Consider the following 14,435-nt stretch of genomic DNA (forward strand, 5'->3'; position numbering starts at 1 on the left):
ACACAAAAAACCTCTTTTCGAAGTGCTGCTTTTCTATAAAGGAAGATAAGATAGAAAGGATTTTAATGTACCATTCTCAACTTGCCTATATTCCAAGAGGGTTGGTAAAAAAGAAATTCTGCATAGTGTATTATGAAGATTGTAGGAGAGAAAAAAGCATATCACTTCCAACAGTCTATTCAACAGCACTATAAATGTTGCTTGGTCTAGGAAAACAAGTTCAGAATGAGGTTTCAAAAAGTTTAACTCCAAATTCATTTCAGTAATATGAACAAATATTAATCCCTCAAAAGTTAGTATCTGCAGGTCCTCAAATTTTTAATGTCATAAACTATGCCATTCTAAAAGTTTACCACCAAGAAAGGGAAAGGAGAAATTAACAAAAGGCACTATTAAAAGCTAATGGAGGGGCGCCTGGGTGGCGCAGTCGGTTAAGCGTCCGACCTCAGCCAGGTCACGATCTCGCGGTCCGTGAGTTCGAGCCCCGCGTCAGGCTCTGGGCTGATGGCTCAGAGCCTGGAGCCTGTTTCCGATTCTGTTGTCTCCCTCTTTCTCTGCCCCTCCCCCGTTCGTGCTCTGTCTCTCTCCCCAAAATAAATAAATGTTGAAAAAAAAAATTAAAAAAAAAAAAAGCTAATGGAAAGAAAGGGCAGTGCAGAAAAAAGAATTAAGAAGAAAATCATTACCAGTTTACTTCAACTTTATCCCTATTGTGTGTTCCCAGATTATGTCTATTACATGCTTTCAAATATCCTACCTATGGATGTAAGAGATAAGAACCATTGGAAATATGAACCAACCAACAAACCAAAAAACCATGCAGATAAAGCAAATCTGAATTTATAGAGATTGGTTTTGAAGCTATTGCCCATAATCCTATTTTTGCTTGAGTATATTGTATAGATGGAGGACTGGGGTAGGAGAAGGGACAAAAATTACAAAATTCCTTGGGGAGTGGAAGGTTTCTTTCCTAACTACGTAAATCCCTTCACTCCTATTCCCAATCACGGAGCTGGCTATTACTGATGGGAGAATACTCTATCTCCCTCAGGTGTATTTCACTGCCTTACATAATTGTTTTAGAACCTTAATGTTTTCCTTTCTCTGCACTTCATTTCCTTCTTTTTTAGGGGGACGGTGTGGGGTATGGCGATTGGGGTGGTTTTTTTATTTTCTCTTCAAATGCATAAATACATACATTAAAACCCCTGAGAATAACTGTTGAAACAGGCAGGGTTTGATTCCATTAGTTCCTCCATTCTATTTAAACAAAACAAAATAAAACCCTTCCCAGAAGCAAATAAATATAACAATTCAACTGATCGGCAAAATTTAAATATTTAGTACATTTCTTAAGAAAGCAATTACAGCTGCTGTATTAGGCTAGGAGTGAAATTCCTTGATGTTCAACACAAACCAAAGTGCTGACAGCATGCCACAGCATGTACAGGCACCATGCCCTACTACAACACATCGTAGCCCTTCTCCCCACTGCAGGCTTCCTTTTAACCTTTTTCAGGATATGGGTGGATTCATACCTCTAGCTCATTTTATTGTAAGAATACAGTATTATATATAACAGAAAATTTGTGTTAGTTGACTGCTTATGTTATTGGTAAAGCTTCTGGTTAACAGTAGGCTATTAGTATAGTAGGTTTTGGGGAAGCAAAAGTTATATGCAGATTTTTGTGCACATGGGGGTGAAGGGGGATCGGTGCCCATAACCCCTATATTGTTCAAGGGTCTATCGTAAATGGCATGGAGTTATAGTTCTCATTGGGAAGGGCCAGTGGTCAAGCAATTGTTTTTCTTTTTTTTGTGAAACAGTGATCTTTAGACTGAATTTACAAATCTGAATTAAACTCTGCTCTGACCAATTGCTAACATGACTTCTAAAATTCTTTCCAAAATTAAAAAGATTCCATTGCTTATAAAACAACTGGATTAATATTAAACATTACAGAAGCAAAACACATTTCACCTCTAAAGTTTCATTTTGGTAACTGAACATCTACTACCAAGTTAAGATAAATGACTGCAAATGTGGAAACACAGGGCAAGGAATGTTTATGGTTTCATAGTAAGCGCAAGAGATAAAATACGAACACTGGGAGTTCTCCTATTGACAGCCAGTTCACGATCTCTCGGCACGGTCACAGTCATCTGTTATAGACTACCACTTGTTCTTACAAGGGAAGCAGTAGTAAGGACAAAATGTCAAGTTTAGAAATCTAACACTCCTCTTGGCACTTTTCTTGCCCACACATGCCAAGAAGTCAAGAACCTCATGACATTCTTCATGGGCTTAATCATGACTTTTTCTACTATAGTGCATTTTCATCAGACTTCCACTTAAAACTACTGCCTGTATATACAAGTAGCCTCTTATGTTCTAGAGAAATATAATGTACAATGTGGTTGGCTTTCACTGAGAGAAGAATTCCCAAGAGATTTCTTCTAGTCATGGCCATGAATATAAAGGGGAACACACAGATTTAGAAATTAAGTCCTCTAGAATTATACTGTTTTTTTCATATTTTTATTCAAACCTAAAGTGACAAGAAATGTCACGTATGCAAACTTATTCTTTGTGGTTATACTAAGGATGTGATAAATCAGATGACAATGGTATTCTAGAAAGACCAAAGGAGATATCAAACTTCAAGAATATTTGGGGGTCAATTCACCTAAAACCAATGCCCTGTATTCTCCACTGTTCAAAAGGCTTGTAGACAATCCATTGTCTTCCATTTCAACTAGATGCATGGTCCACTGTGAAGGAGTGAGAAAAGAGCTGTGTGCTTGTTCTTGACCTGTAAAGATTTCATCATGGAAGATTAATACTGATGCTGCTGCTGCCTGTTACTGGTTGTTTCTCTTTGCAGGTGCCAATATCGGTCAGAGAACAGGATTTCAATGGCAGAGTTGTTGCTATACTGTTATCTCTTCAGAACGGAGGCACAAGGAGAGATGAATGCCACATCGCAAGGAGCAAAAGAGAGAGAGAGAAAGAAATGGTGTCAGGTGGCATGTTGGATGTGATTTTTGTTTTAGTAGAGATTGAGATGACTGCAAATTGTTTAGCTGATTCCTTCGGTCTGCAAAGATACATTTGTGTTGGTGCTGAGGATTCTTGACTAAGCCTGTTTCAAATTACAAATTGGTTATATTTTTCAAAATAAACTTCCAGCACTTATATTCAGGGCTTATAAATCTCTCTCTCTCTCTCTCTCTCTCTCTCTCACTCTCACTCTCACTCTCCCTCTCCCTCTCACACACACAACCCAAAACACATACATTAAGGCCAATCCCTACTAACATTATTTAATATTCCATACTGAGATGTCAAATTTCCTATATGTATTATTTTCTTTAGTTAATCAAGTATTTTAAATATAGAAGAGGACAAAACTTAAAGACTAAAAAATAAAGAGCAACATATGCATGCTGTTCACATCACAAACTTAAGTAACAGCAGGGGCAAGACATAGTTATTAGTTCTAATAACCTTCAAAATTCTTATTTCCTCATCATTTTGGGATGCCATGGTGGGTAACTAGGATCATTTAAATAACAGTATGACCACAGAGAGAATCTACTACAAGGATGATGGTTTTTCAGGGATTTTTAAAAAATATATTTGTGTTAGGGGCACCTGGGTGGCTCAGTCGATTAAGCATCTGGTTCTTGATTTTCGCTCAGGTCATGATTTCACAGTTCGTGAGTTCGAGCCCTGCACTGGGCTCTGTGCTGACAGGGCAGAGCCTGCTTAGGATTCTCTCTCCCTCCCTCTCCACCCTTCCCCTACTCACTTTCTCTCTAAAAAATAAACTAAAAAAAATTAAAAATATATATATATTTGTGTTAATTTAGTAACAATCCTAGAAAAGCATATCCATGTAGTTTTCTTCAATTCTAGAATTACCTGAATACAAACAACAATCTTGCAGAACTCCTCAAATCAAAAAGATAAACTGCTTTCCCATAACTAGGATTTATCAGAGACTGGTATCAAAACAGGATTAACCATAAAAGCTAACTGACATACAGTCTGTTAGTTTCCTTAAATCCATATTCCACATGTGGTACAGGTACATAAAATGGGACAGTTAGTAGTCTTGCTTCAGAGAACCAACTTCTTAAAGATAGTAAATTATTCCTATTGCAACTACTAGCTTTTAGTAAGTGATAACTGGGTAAATTTGCACATAATTACTACCAGTGAAAGGTCATTTTTTAAAAACTGTTTTGGGTATAATTTGCATAGTCTCCATGGATTTTACTATATAGTTCTTTTCTGTTAAATCCTTAAGCTACATAAAAGGTAAGATTATGTTAGAGTATTTATACTTTTTATTAAAAATGTGCTTTCCAGTTGACCTTTAAAAATAAATTTAGAGTGAAAAGCAAATGTATCAGCTAATAAGAAATACTGTAGCTGATATAATCATCACTAACATTACCCAAGGAAAGTAATACGTGAGGGAAAGAGTATCTGTGGGTGAAAAACTATACTGCTCTTCTTTATCTGCAATGAAAATGAAGCATGTATCTGAAAAAACAAAAAGCCAACATCAGCACTATTCTAAGACAGATGCAAAGAGAGCTACAAGTGAATTAATTCTTCTGAATACAAAGAATCAACTTGCTATCCCAACTACAACAAAAAAAATTGTAGGAATAAGTGTATAGGTATTGCCATTGAGATGGGAGTGGAAAAAGGTTCATGTTTGGCTTTGCCAGTTACTAGCTTTTATTAATTTCTACAAAACATAGAAGACCCTGGCATTCAAAAAGTTAACATTAATGTTCACTCTAGAATGGTTAAAACTTCAAAACCCATCAAGTGTAGTTATCATGTAGTTCTTCTGAAATGGGGATACGAATCATGCCTGTATCAGGCAGAGTGTGGAAATAAGTCACTTAGTGAATGAGGGAGCAATGATTTCATAAAGTGAGAAAAACTGAAAATATTGAAGAATTCTTGACATATACTTAAAAAAAGGGTGCTGCACAGCAATTTTCCTAATCTCAGAAGAAAAAACTAATAAGCCCCTAAGCCCCAGAAATATCTATTTGTTAGCCATGGACTTACTTTTGGAGACTTCTGCTTACCTTTCATTCCTTACTCTATCACTTTCACAGCTTTGGATTTATTATATTTCTAACCCCGCAGAACAGCACAGAATGTGAACTGAACTTTATGATTTATTCAATGGTAAATATACTTTTTCATATTTCAGTTTACCTATTCAATTATTATGATGATCTTTACAAAATACAATGCACATCATAAATTATTCATTTCAAAAAAAAGTAAGTAGGTCTTCTAGTCCTGTATGTCCAAATAACATGGGCCTCCTCAATAAAATAAGTTTCTCTTTCGGTGCCCACAAATTTAATCTAGTAATTTGACTGAACTTTAAGAGCCTGCTTTGGCTTAAAGACAGAATGAAAGCAAGAGTATGTCAGGCTCTAAATCTAAACCGTAAGCTGGCATACTATAGGTTAATTCCTGTGCAGGTTACAAGGATCTCAAATATACACAGATCAGATCCAGCCTATGGTAGAAACCATATGGTAGTTACAACTTGGGTACAGTTCATGTCAGCTTAATAAACCCAGGAGCGAAGGGAACTGCTAAAACAGAGGTCATAACATCTTTTCTCTTAACTGAAGCTTGTTCTCTGTGTATTAAAAGTGTCCAATCTACTTTTTTAGAAAACAGAATGACCTGTTTTGATGGCCTATTTTCCAGTTGTGCTTTGGAATGCCAAATAACTTATTTTTAAAACATGTGACTTAATGCTTATTATTTAATTGTGCAACTCAAAATTTATATCCAAGTGGTAAGCAGGCAACTCTTGTTGACTTGTGCTCTAAGATGACACTACTTACTCAATTCTGTTCTCTGTATGTACTACCAACAACTTTCTTTATAAATGCATTCATACATTCTTCTCACCCAAAATAGCCTCTTAGAAGAAAATGCGAGAATTCAAGACATGAAAGCATATTTCAGCATTAGTAGTTTATCCACTCTCCCAAAATATTCCATGATGTTGGTCAAAGAAAAGTACTGTTGTAAAATGGCTAAGAAGATAAAGTTAGAAATCTAGAGCTGCTCAGTAAATATGATAAAAGCTGAAAAAATAAAGCAGGAAAATGATTACGGAGGGGACAGTTATTAGAAAGAATGAGTAATACAAAACATGGAGAAGTCAAACACAGGGAAAGAGGCTAATATGGAGGTTAGAAGAGAAAGGGTAGTGTTTTACAACAGTTTGCAACTATTTAGATAGTGTCTAGATGTGTAAGTATACCTCCCTTAAGAATACTTACAGAAGTGTTTCAGAGAAACCAAATATTTTCAAAGTACCAGGAAAGCTTTAAAGTCAACCAAACACAACCAACCAAGACCAAAACCGACCCTTCTCTGAAGCTTTTCAAAAAGCAAAGTATTTTTTGTAATACAAATAGCCGATTCCTAATATAACTGCTTTGTAATTTCAGATTTTATGTAACACGTTTTCATAAAATAAGATACACATGTACAATCTCATTATTAGAAAGAGTAATTTAAAATGAACTATTTTATTATATGTAAAAATAATAACCCTCCAGTTAAAGTGTTCCATTATCATGAAAGGCTGGTTTGAAAATAATTGATAAATCTTTATAGGGGACATCAAGCATAGGTCTCTATGAATTCATTATGACAACTGCTTAGGTGGGCACACAATACTTATACTAATTCTGTATTACAAAATCCCCCAACAGTCTCATTACAACTCCATCTGTTACAGAGAATAGACTGAAGTTGTCTACTGTAACCCAAAGAGCAGGAAAAACAGTCAATAATTACAACAGAAGAAAATACACTTTAAGAAGAAAAAAAAAAAAAGACCAGAATAAATCATTTCACAATTTACTGTTAAAGTATTTGGGGTTGAAACTTTTCTGAGTAGGGGCATAGACAGATACAGCATAGTTAAAAATGCTAATGCAAATTACACATATATGTGGACACATTTATGTATCTTTTTCTATTCTCTGTAATTAAATGGCAGGGGTCTGAAAGCAGGTTGATGGCATTCCAAAAACAAAACAGTACATAGTATGATGGCAGCTGCTACCAGAATGGGTTTCTCTGTCCTACCTCACAGGAAGACAACTTCACAGAAGCTATCTTCGATTAGTTCACTAACTCACTTTTAGCAATTATTCAGCCTATTAAAAAAAATATGTAAATGATGTGACAAGCAAAAAGCAGAATTAAAAAATTTGGTCAAAGAAAAAGAATTTTACATCTGTCATTAAGTTCATTTTGAGTGGGAAAATCTATTATTTATTTGAAATAGTTTGAACTAAAAAACTGTAAAAACAATGAACTGATTACAATTTCGTAGTTTACAAATCAGTACAAAGCTATACATTTAAAAAATTTTACTATAATAACACGTAGCAACATTTTAATAAATTACATCACTTTATACTATTATTGATTAAGGCTCTTCTAAATTTGCCAATGTACATATTTTAGTTGAAACATTTACTCAAGCATTTGATAGCTTAAAAGTTAAGCCAAAGAACCAAGTTTGTTATTAATTTATAATTATTTCAGTTTATTATAAATGGACACAAACAATATGGAAATTTACATTTCATCTTAAAAATGAAGCATTTTTACAAAAATAGTACTTAAACACAGTAATCTTAAGACCCTGAAAGTCTGGCCAGGAGTCACTTCTCCACTACAGGGACATGGTATTATCAGCATCTCAATGTTTGTAAGCTGCCACAAGGTAAAAGGCATGTTATTTTAACATATTCAACTTAAAAGGACAACTTTAATGCCCCTCTTTTTTTTGTCTGAGCTTTGGGTATTTTCTCTCTAAGCTGACTTCTCCAACGAGAGACTTACAGTAACAACTCTCCATGACCTCTGGTAACAAACTAAAATTCCAGCATATGCTTCACATACCTTTTTGAGATGTCCTAGTCTAAGTTTGAAAATTTCTTCCTGTTCATGATATTCTGCCAAAGTCAACCTGTCAAAAATGAAATTGTAATTCTAGATATTAAGATGAATACTTATTACTTCTTATTAATAACCAGCAAAAGAAGATTAATGTTTCTCAAAATGCTAAAATGTTGACAACTTTCAGTCCAGAATATAAGCCAGAAGTCCTTTAAAATATTCTTCAGAATATTTCTAACACTTATAGATGGAACACCTAATTGATAAATTCTGCAACTATTTAATGAGTGCTATGTATCAGGTGATGTTCTAGAATTTCAATCCTAAGGATACAATGGAAAAGACATTTTCTCCTTTCATTTTAGTTTGAACTTACACTCTATAGTGGGGATAAGGAGGCAGAAAACAACTTAAAAAAGAAATAAAATAATCCCAAATAGCAGTAAATACTATGAAGAAAACAAAAAGGGTGGTTGATAATGACTGACTATATTACACTATTTGCAGTGAGTATTAGGGAGGCGGTCGTGACCTAAAAGTCAAAAAGAAAACTACAAGAGAACCTGGGGGAATATGTCCTAGATACAGGACAAGTGCAAGTGCAAGGATGCTAACATGGACACAGGGTGGCATACTTTAAGAAGAGAAAAAAAAAAAAAAAAAAAAGTAAGCATCAAAACAGTCAAAGAGGCTGTGAGAAGTAGGAGAGGTAAGCAGGGGCCAGCTTACAATGGACTTCCAGACCAAGGAATGAATTTCATTTTATTCTAAGAGCATTAGAAAATTACTGCACAGTCCATCCAGTTGAGTACTGGTTTAAAAAAAAAAAAAAAGAAAAGAAAAAACTAAGACATTTTTCTATTTTCTGCTTCCATGTGTTAGTGAGAAAAAAGAATGCTAAAACTATAGTCAAAGCATCAAATTCTTAATAAAATATAAACAGACATAAGAATTTAAATCCTGAAAAGTACTTTATGGTTATTTTATTGTTAATTTCAAACATTCCTATAGAACACTGAAAAATAACTAGCTTATTATGTAGGTCTATAGTAAGACATACATATTATAACATTTCCTAAGGAAAAATGATTCTGTTTTCTGATAAAGTAAAAGAAGAAAAACCACTCTACAATAAAACAACTTCCATTTCATACCCCAAAACTGAAAGAATTGCTTTTATCCATCATACTCAGGGCCCGTTCGTTTACTTATGTGTTCTGGGGGTACTTGGTGAAGCTCCTAACCTAGGTATGATTTATTTATGTTTTTCATTCAGGCCCCTCAGCAACATTTAATATAAATGCTACTCTCCTTTAGCTAGATGTTAGTTAAATTTACTAATTCTAAAGAAAGGGCATTCAAAGGAAACAAACAAAACCCTCCAAGAAATTCAGTTAGTATTCCACTAGAAATATCTTAAGAGTGAAAAAATAAACATTTAAAATTAAATCAGTCTTAGGTTAACACAACTGCTGGATTTTGTTATACCAAATATAACAACAGTGGATAGTTGCAGCAGATGCTTAAAGCAAATTTAGAGAAGTAAGTGTTGCAGTGTGAATACAGATGGATTGAAAGAGGGAGAAGAGGGAAAGGTGATGTTAAAGGAAAAGGATTTGGAAACAAAAATTGGTAAAAAATCTCTACTAATCCAATAAAGAAAAGCTGTAAGAATTTTTGGTGAATGGTTTTTGGATAGGCATATATACCACCAGTGAAAATTTGGTACAATTTGAATTTCCCATAATTTTTGAAACTGTTTTCTACTAAGAAGTTTGGCTCTTATGCAAACTTGCAAAGCCTTTACATGTACAAATGGCTGAGAATTTCTGTAATTTGGAGGTTAGGATATTTTGTTGTCTTTAGTTGGTGTAGTTTTCAATAGCTACTATTCTTGTGAGTCAATAATGAATTAATCTCAATTAGCTCCACAATGATTTAGTTTGTTGAATACTGTCTGGTTAATCTTATAGCATAATGTAAGGCATACTTGCTTTTAAAAGCACTCAGTTCCAGTTGTTAGTATGTTTTGTGTTGTGGTTCAAATCATCCACATCCCCATAGCTAAAGCAAATGCATACAAATACTCCCTCCCCACATTTACTTAGTAATAATTCTTCACTGATTTAAAAACTTGGACCTTAGAGCATTATTTCATAGGTTTCATATTTCATAGGTCTTTATTGTATGTGTTAAACACATACAATTCTCACTAAAGCTTAATGGTAACTTTCATCAGCAGGAGAATTTAGCTATTTACTTCCTGCATTTTAATGACTACTACTATAACTACTAACTAAGCTTCAAATAAACAGCAAAATATATAAATTTACCAATTTTTCTCTGCTTGGTTTTGATGCATTAATAAGCAAATTCTATAGAAAGCACTAAATACTAGGCTACTGACTTTCTAGACAGTGATTCTTACCACTTTATGATCGTGGATATCTAAAAATAATCTAAGGAAATTTATAAACACTCTCTCCAGAAAATATCACATATACATAAATCGGGGGGTTCACAGATCTCCATTTGATAATTCCTATTCCAGGGTCTTGTCTCACTAAATAAAATGCAAAAGAGACATCTCTTACATTTCTCTGCATTTCTCTATCAGGAGGTACTTGATGTATTAGAACTTTTTAGATATCTCTGTTGTCTACTTCCAGTAAGGAAAAATGTTTTTAGATAAAATGTGATTTTAATACATAGAATGAGAAGAGGTAAGCTAGGATAATGTTAATTTTAATGGCTACATAATTATTTTTATGATGTGTTTTTAAAGAGCCTAAAAAAATTCACACTCTTAAGCAAGTCTGTTGGTTAGGTTATTTAGCAAATCTTTTATTCACAGATAATGAGAAGATAAAGTCCAACTCCTCCCTGTATGAGTCATACCTGATATTATTGCCTGAATGATTAATATTTTACTATGTTCAAATATACGTATATGTGTTTATTTAGGGGCATGCTAAAAGCTCCTAGAGTAGGTTTATATAAAACTTTATTTTAAAAGCCAAGAAATTTAAAATAAGACTTAACTCTTGATAATCTTTCATAATGAGTCTAAATGGATGAGCATTTTCTTAATGTTTTTTTAATTTTTATTTTTGTGACAGCATGAGTGGGGCAGGGGCAGAGAGGCAGGGGACAGAGGATCCGAAGTGGGCTCTGTGACGAAAGCAGCAAGCTCAACACAGGGCTTGAACTCACGAACCAGGAGACCATGACCTGAGCGGAAGTCAGATGCTCAACTGACTGAGCCACCCAGGTGCCCTAAATGGATGAGAATTTTATTTCTAATTCAAAGAGCTGTTTTACAATAGTTTGATAGAAATGTGAGATGACTGTAATAGAACTAGAACAAATAACAAGAAAAAAGGGAATACTTGATAATCAATTCTTCAAAGACATCCTGTTTAAGAAGGAAATTAACCTTAAGTCTCAAAGTTAAAGAATGCAAGCTATGGTAAAGAAGACTGTTACAGGCATTGAAAAAAAAAAAGGCAAGCCCATTTACTTGCATAATTTAGTAACAGGCTATGAGCCCTGCATTGAGGATTAGATTTTTTTTTAAATTTTTTTTTAACGTTTATTTATTTTTGAGACAGAGAGAGACAGAGCATGAACAGGGGAGGGTTAGAGAGAGAGGGAGACACAGAATCTGAAACATGCTCCAGACTCTGAGCCATCAGCACAGAGCCCGACGTGGGGCTGGAACTCACGGACCATGAGATCATGACCTGAGCCAAAGTCGGACTGAGCCACCCAGGCGCCCCGAGGATTAGATTTTTTAAATGGAGGAAGGTGAGACATGAGACTAGTTTGTCTTTTTTTTTTTTTAAGTTTATTTATGAGAGGGAGACAGAGAGAACGTGTGCACACATGTGAGCACGGAGGAAGAGCAGAGAGAGAGGGAGACACAGAATCTCAAGCAGGATCAGTGCCCATGCGAGGCTCGATCCCATGAACCATGAGATCATGACCTGAACCAAATCAAGAGTTGGACACTTAACCAACTGAGCCACCCAGGAACCCCAAGACTAGTCTGTCTTTGAAAAGCCCCCAAAAAAACTAGGAACAGAAGTTCCTCAACATGATACAGGGAATTTATTAAAAACCCACAACTAACATCATACTCAGTGGTGAAAGACTGAAAGCTTCCCCCTTAAGGTGAGGAAGAAGACAATGATGCTTTCACCATTGCTATTCAATATTGTACTAGAAAGTTCTACCAGAGGAGTTAAGGAAAAAAAACAAAAATGTAACATAATGCATGAGAATTAGAAAAGAAGTAAAACTATCTTTATTTGCAGATGACATAACTCTAGATGTAGAAAATCTTGAAGAACAAACAAGAAAAAACCACGAGAGCTAATAAATTCAGCAAAGTTGCACGATACAAGATCAACCCACAAAAATAAGTTGTGTTTCTACACATCAGCAACAAACAATCTAAAAAGGATATTAAGAATACATTTCCATTTATAATAGAATCCAAAATAATAAAATACCTAAAAACAAATTTAACCCAGGAAGTGACTTGTACACTAAACACTAGTAAACAGTGCTAAGGAAATTAATGAAAACGAATTAAATGAAATGACTTCTATGTTCATGGATTAGCAGACTTAACATTGTTAAAAGACAATCCTCTCCAAAGTGATCCATATATTCAGTATAATCCTGATCAAAATACAAATGGCTCATTTTGCTGAAACTGAAAAGCTAATTCTCAAATTCATACAAAATTGCAAAGGAGGCTCAAATAGAAAAAACAATATTGAAAAAGAACCAAGTTATAGGACTCCCACTACCTATTTCAAAACTTTCTACTACTAAGTTATGGTCATTAAAATAGTGTGGTGCTACCATAAAGACAGACATTGACCAAAGGAATAGAACAGAGTGCAGAAATAAACCCAAATATCCATCGACAGTTGATTTCTGACAAGGGTACCGAGACCTTTCAATGGGGGAAAGAATGGTCTCTTCAACAAATGGTGCTGGGACAACTAGATAACCACATGCAAAAGAATGAAGTTGGACTCCTGCCTCACTCTATATAAAAAATTAACCAAAAAGGAATCCATAATTTACATATAAGGACTACTAGAAAACTATCAGAAGACAGCACAGGGGTAAATCTTTATGACCATGGATTTGATACCAAAAGCATGAGCGAAAAACAAAACAATAAACTTAAGCCACAAAAATTAAAATAAAATAAAAGGACATTATCAAGAAAGCAAGACAACTTACAGAATGGGAGAAGATATCTACATATCATATATCTGATAAGAGTTTTGAATTCAGAATATATAAAGAACTCTTATAACTCAACAACAAGAAGACAAACAGCTTGATTAAAAACTGAGCAAAAGACCTAGATATCTATATAAAGACCAGCAAGCCCATTAAAAGACATTGAACATAATTAGCCACTCAGGAATATAAATCGAAACCACAATAAGATGACCTTTTATGGACACTAGGATGACTGTAATTTAAAAATGGAAAATAGGGGCACCTGGGTGACTCAGTTGGATAAGCCTCTGATTATTGATTTAGGCTCAGGTCATGATCTTGGTTTGTGGTCTCGAGCCCTGCATCAGTCTCCTCAATGACAGCATGGAGCCTGTTTGGGATTTTCTCTCTCCCTCTCTCTCTGCTCCTCCCTTGCTCTCTCTCTCCAAAAGAGGGGGGGGGGGGGATTAAAAGGAAAATAAAAAGTGTTGCCAAAGACGCAAAGAAATAGGAACTCTTGTTTATTGCTGGTGGCAATGTAAAATATTGCAGATGTGGAAAAGTTTAGCAATTCTTCAAGAATTTAAACATAGAATTACCATATAATGCTGCAATTCCACTCCTAGGTATATACTCAAAAGAAATGAAAACATATGTCTACACAGACACTTGTACATAAATGTTTATGTCAACATTACTCATAATAGCCAAAAGGTGGAAACAATCTAAATGTTCATAATAGATGAAAGGATAAACAAAGTGCGCATGTACATGCATATACATACCATGGGATACAGTCAGACATAAAAAAAAGAATGAAGTACTGATACATGCTACAACATGGACACACCCTGAATATATTATGCTAAGTGAAAGCCAGTGAACTCTCCAGAAAAGGCAAACACATAGAGAAAACCGTTACCAGAAAATGAGGGGAGGAACAAAGAGGAATTAATGGGAATTAATGATTATTTAATGGGTATGAGGTGTTCCAAGTTAATAAAGTTTTGAAACTAAAAGGGTTGCATACATTGTAAACGCACTTAATGCCACTGAACTGTACACTAAATGGTTAACTGTTATGTGAATTTCACCACAATATTTTTAAAAAAGCATCATTGTGAAAAAGAATGGAGGTGTGTGGGGAAGGATGAAACTAGTCTGCCTCCGAAGAGCCCAAATGTTCTCAATGCAATTAACAGTTGAA

The 14,435-nt window shown here is 34.7% G+C and overlaps 1 protein-coding gene across 2 annotated transcripts in view; it reads right to left on the reverse strand.

The window, feature by feature from the left end:
- Positions 1–14,435, reverse strand: part of TLK1 (tousled like kinase 1) — a 150,921-nt gene that overhangs the window by 25,382 nt on the left and 111,104 nt on the right. For both annotated transcript variants that reach the window (XM_043577019.1, XM_043577020.1), the window contains one exon: positions 7,985–8,051. In XM_043577019.1, the coding sequence (XP_043432954.1) occupies positions 7,985–8,051 (67 nt within the window). The remainder of the gene's footprint in view (positions 1–7,984; positions 8,052–14,435) is intronic.

This window comes from Prionailurus bengalensis, chromosome C1 (assembly GCF_016509475.1).
Source record: "Prionailurus bengalensis isolate Pbe53 chromosome C1, Fcat_Pben_1.1_paternal_pri, whole genome shotgun sequence".
NCBI classification, from domain to species: Eukaryota; Metazoa; Chordata; class Mammalia; order Carnivora; family Felidae; genus Prionailurus; species Prionailurus bengalensis.